Source organism: Eschrichtius robustus, chromosome 6 (genome assembly GCF_028021215.1).
Source record: "Eschrichtius robustus isolate mEscRob2 chromosome 6, mEscRob2.pri, whole genome shotgun sequence".
Classification (NCBI taxonomy): domain Eukaryota; kingdom Metazoa; phylum Chordata; class Mammalia; order Artiodactyla; family Eschrichtiidae; genus Eschrichtius; species Eschrichtius robustus.
In genome coordinates, this window is record NC_090829.1 from 100,525,971 (window position 1) to 100,531,573 (window position 5,603).

General features: G+C 34.8%; 1 protein-coding gene across 1 annotated transcript; it reads right to left on the reverse strand.

The window, feature by feature from the left end:
* Positions 1 to 581: 581 nt before the first annotated feature.
* LOC137765938 (olfactory receptor 5K1-like) lies at positions 582 to 5,194 on the reverse strand. Its single transcript, XM_068545680.1, has 2 exons — positions 4,276 to 5,194; positions 582 to 745 (listed from the first exon to the last, which is right to left on the reverse strand). Exons 1-2 carry the CDS (start codon positions 5,192 to 5,194, stop codon positions 582 to 584), a joined length of 1,083 nt encoding a protein of 360 aa, XP_068401781.1.
* Between the last annotated feature and the right edge of the window lie 409 nt (positions 5,195 to 5,603).

A 5,603-nucleotide genomic window follows, 5' to 3' on the forward strand; every position in this document is an offset into this window, starting at 1 on the left:
ACTACAATGAGTCATCACCTCACATTGATATGAATGGCTATTATCGAAAACAACACAAATAACAAATGTTGGTGAGGATGTGGAGAAAAGGGAATCCGTGTGCACTTTTGGTAGGAATGTATCGATAAATTGATGCAGCCACTATGGAACACAGTAAGGACATTTCTCAAAAAACTAAAAATAGAACTACCATATAACCCAGCCATTCCACTGCTGGGTTATATATCTGGAAAAAACAAAAACATTAATTCAAAAAGATACATGCACGCCCGTGTTTATAGCAGTGTTATATATAATTGCCAAGACATGGAAACAACCTAAGCTTCCATCAACATATGAATGAATAAAGAAGATGTGGTCATATATATACAGTTGGATACTACTCAGCCATAAAAAAGAATGAAATTTTGCCATTTGCTGCATTATGGATGGCTTTGGAGGGCATTATGCTAAGTGAAATAAGTCAGACAAAGACAAATACTGTATGATATCACTTATAATGTGGACTCTAAAAAATACAACAAACTAGTGAATATGACAAAAAGGAAGCAGACTCACAGGTATAGAGAACAAAATAGTGGTTACCAGTGGAGAGGTGAGGGATGAGTAGTATAGGGGTGGGGGAGTGGGAGGTACAAACTATTGGGTGTAAGATAGGCTACCAGGATGTACTGTATAACATGGGGAACATAACCAATATTTGTAATAACTGGAAGTGGAGTGTAACCTTTAAAAATTGTATAGAAATTAAAAATTAAAAAAATTAAAATGGTGACCTCTAATTGAATTCTTATTAAAAAATTAAATCACTGTAGAGGACAGTTTGGGGAAAATTGGGAAAAGTTCAAATGTGAACTTCATACTTGGTGTTGTTAAATTACTTAGGGATTAGAATGGTATTATCATAAATAGGAAATGTCTATATTCTTTTCAGATGTATGTTGAAGTGTTTATGGGTAAACTTCATAATGTCATCATACACACACACATTAAATGTATGTATACATACACATTTGGAGATAGCTTACCAGTCAAATGTAAAATGTTTCAATTATTTAATTTTGACTTAAAAATATCTATGGGCATTCTCTTAACTTCATTATGTTTGAAATTTTACAAAACAAATTTGGCAGAAAAATGTCATTGATCTACATCATTCTTGAATCTCTGCCCTATTTCCCTGCCCACTAGACAGCTTAGCTTCTTTGAAGTTTTCCTCTCCTGCTATTTTTACTTCTTTATGCTATGTATAATATGACTTAGTGGCTAAGAACATGGATTCTGGAGCTAGATAGCCTGGGTTTGATTCCTAAGCTCCACCTTAGTATTTCTGTGGATAAATTATGGAACATCTCTGTCCTTAATATTTTTTATGTGGAGTTATATGAAACTAAAATGGTGTAATGAAGGTAAAAGACAATAGATGTGATGAGTAGCTGATTGGGTACTGATGAAAAGTAATTTGTAAGCTAAATAATATCTGAGGATTATTTTAAAATAGACTATAATAATAAGAGGTAAGTCAAGAGACATGAATGCGCCAATTAACATTTATTCAGTTACATATAATGCATCTCTACCAAACAAGGTTAAAAGTAAGACGATCTGGGACTTCCCTGGGGGTCCAGTGGTTAAAACTGCGCCCTTCCACTGCAGGGGATGCGGGTTCCACCCCTGATTGGGGAACTAAGGTCCTGCATGCCATGCGGCACTGCCAAAAAATAAAAAAAGAAAAAAGAAGAAAGAAGATCTGTTGGATTATAAAACCAGATGAATAGTTTATTCCAGTGACTCTGGGCCTGTTTCTCCATGATTTCCTCACCTATGCCCTCCATTGTGTATTGACTTCATCTCTGGGCTGGTTTCCCTCTTGATGGCAAAATGGACGTAGACTGTGCCAGATACAATATCCACACACCATGACATTCAGGGGGAGAAACACTGCCTATTTTGTGGATGTCTTTTCAAATAAATGATACATATTTCCCAGAATCTTTTAGAAAACCAATTGTTTTGTCTCATTGGCCACAAATAAGTCACATGTTCTTCCTGTAACAAACCTCTGGTATTCAGTGTTGCTAAGGGTTGGGGTGGGTGGTCCAGAAATACATTTTTTAAAAATCATGGTATCCTTAGAAAAGGGAAACTAAGTCAATGCATGCAAGTCTGAAAACTAAAAAGCTCTATTATAATAGATAGTGAATATAGGACGTAGAGCATCCCTCCAATTCAGAGCTCCTCAAAATTTTTGGTATCTAGATTCCTTTTTGCTTATAATGTGTCTTATGACTATAAAGAGCTTTGTTTATGTGGATTATACCTATCCATATTTACAATATTAGAAATTTAAACCAAGAAGTTACAATTTATTAATTCATTCAAAAATAAAAATAATAAGCCTAGTACATATTTATTTACATAATTATATTAGAACATACTGAAGGAAATGTTTATTGAATGGCCAAATGTGTTAGGTACCTTATTAAGTATTGGTGATATGATATCAGTTATATCATGTTTGATATCACAGGAAGAAGATAGGCCTTCACTTTATTATCCAACAGTTACAATTTACTATTTTTTTTTAATGTTCCCCTTATCTGTACACTCTTCTCCTTTTAGAGTATTCTCCAGTTTCCGTTCTCCTCATCTAATATATGTATTATTGAAGTTAGTTTTCTTGCTTTAGGGCTCTTTCCAATCAGTTGCAAGATCAGGTTTCTGAAATGTACAATCATATTACTCTGCTCCAAGGAGGCTTCAGTGTCTAATGGCTCTAAGATAAATTCAGGTCCTTAGAGTGGCATTTAAGAGACAGTAACCTGACCCACTTCCCCCCTTTTCCCCACATTCACCAGCAGCTCTCCCCAATAGGTTTGTCTAATTTCTGACTCTGTTCCATGGTTCAGCTTCCACATCCCCCACTTCCAGTGCCACACTCCTTTCCATAAACATTGACTCTGGTTGTAACCATTCTTGTTTTCCTCCAAATATCATTTCCCCCCATTTTTAAGGCACATTTTACTTCTGATGCAACTTAAGAGCTAAATACCCTAGGCTACAAGGATCTCCACTTTCTGAACTCCCAAGCATGTGGGGAAAAGGTAGTACTGATTCAAATTCTAGCTGAATCCTATGACCAGGATGAACTTGGGCAAGCTTCTCAATATTTCAAAGTATAAGATTTTCAGTGATGAAAAGCTTGAAAAATCACATCTAATAAATTGGTAGGTAATATATATGAAAGGTCTAACTTAGCACCAAACAGAGAGTAGGTTCTTAGTAAATTATTTTTCCTTCCATATTTGCACATGTAAGGATCCATAAATATTATTGTTTAGATATTTAAATTTTTACTATTTTTTGCCTCATTTTTGCTTGATCAGGGCCTGCAGCTTTTTGTTAATGCTATGCATATATCAGTAATTTACCTTGTAAATAGTCCAAGTTGGTGGTATTCCTGATAACAAGCAAGACAAGTAGTAATATCAGAGAGAAAAACCTTTATTTAAGAATATATTCAGGTATTGCACTGTCATATATGATGGTCAACCAATCAAACTATATGAAAATATCAAATCCATAGTGATGTCAATATAAATAGCACCACCTTCAAGTACATATTTATAAATCACAAATGTACAGATACTGTATTTCAGAGAACTTGAGAGAAAATTGACTAATACTAAAGAGGAAAATGTTGATTAGTGAATATATATTCTGTGTGATTTCATGTTCAAACATAATCTGTTGAACAAACTCAAAATTGAGAATCCGATGAAATAGTTTACTACTGTCACATGGTGTTGCTTAAGAGAAGACTAATATTTGAGAACTTGGGATATGGGGGAGTTGTAAGATTATGCCTTGGCATTCCAGAAATTTGCCAAAAATATTAAATGGAGTAGACCTTTATATGTATTGACTTCAATTCCTAGCATTTGTTGAATTTGTTGAAAATTGTAACTTATTATAGTCTGAAACATAGTTACTAGTGTATTACACCCTGACATAATTGTGACCTCAAGGGTTAATTATTTAGTTTGTTCCTGATGGAACCAAATAGCTTAGATTTTGGAACGCATTTTACCATACTCTCTTCTTTTGAACTTGTTTATTTGACTGACATATCATCATGTTTTAGTAATTTAATGTTATATATGATATGGCCATTTTCTATTTTCTCAGTATTCCTTCATTTTGAAAAAGGTTTAATGACATTAAAATCAGTTGTCTATATGGGATGATAATTTGTTTCATAATGTTATGAAGTCTTCTTCATAATTTTTTTCACAACATTTATTACTTCCTTATTTCTTAGACTATAAATAAAAGGGTTTAATAAAGGAATCACTAGAGTATAAAAAATGGCAACAGGTATATCTTTATCTTCTTCATTACCTGACTTTGGTAGAACATACATGAAAAGAAGAGAACCATAGAATAATGAGACAGAGAGAAAGTGGGATGCACAAGTAGATAAGGCTTTGCCTTTTCCCTCTTTGGATTTCATCTTGAAAATTGTGAAAAGTATGAAAAGGTAAGAGATTATTACTATAGTAATAGTGAAGATTAAAACTGACCCTGCAAAGATAAACAGCAACAATTCATTGATATAAGTATCCACACAGGAGAGCCTGTATAATGGAAGGACATCACAAAAAAAGTGTTTGATTTGATGAGATCCACAGAAAGTTAACCTGAACAGAAACCCTATTTGAATCGTGGCATGCAGGTTTCCAGCTATGTAGGCCCCTGTGATCATCTGAATGCAGAGTTTCTTTGACATCATGGTGTGGTACTGCAGTGGGTTGCAGATGGCCACATAGCGATCATAGGCCATTGCTCCTAGGAGAAAGCAATCTGCAGTTTCAGCAAGGCAGAGAAAATAAGATTGTGCCATGCATTCGTAGAGGGAAATCATTCTATCTTTAGAAAAGAAGTTCTCTAGCATCTTGGGGGTAATGGCACTGGAACAACAGGAATCCATCAGAGCGAGATTACCCAGAAAGATGTACATTGGCGTGTGAAGACGACGCTCTGAAACTATCAGTGCCACCAGGCCAAGATTCCCCACCATGGTGATGAGATAGATGGTAAGGAACATCAGAAACAGAAAGGTCTTCAGCTCTGGGTGATCTGTAAATCCTATGAGGATAAATTCAGTTGTCAAGGAGTGGTTATCCTCAATCATATCCAACTTCTCTGTTGACACAGGAATTGTGGAGATATAAGATTTGAAATTAGAGTGCGTATAATTTTCCTTTAAAATTTTTCTTTTTACAAGGAGTGGAGCTCTTCTTCAAGCTTCCCCTATTTCCTCTGGGATAGGAACACATACCTGTAGGGGACATTCATTTCTCTGTAACGCCAGCTTTTAAGATCTTGACTCTGAAACTCAGGATTCCCAAGAACATTTTGGTAATTCTAAGGAGGATGCTTATAGTGGAAAAGCCTTGTCTTTATGAATTTATGAAGAATACTCTACATATCTAGGCCATCCATATTTGATTCAGTATTCCCAACTAATGTGTGTCAGTTTTTATATCAGAGTTCCTTAAAATATATATCAAGCCACTTTTCATGTAGATATATATATTTTT

Bases quoted from the DNA above. Each gene is read 5' to 3' on its own strand.
- LOC137765938 (XM_068545680.1), bottom strand. From the start codon at position 5,194: ATGATTGAGGATAACCACTCCTTGACAACTGAATTTATCCTCATAGGA. The intron at 746-4,275 runs AGACTTCATAAC...TAATTTTTAATT, and splicing joins TGTGAAAAAAATTATGAAGA to TCTATACAATTTTTAAAGGT.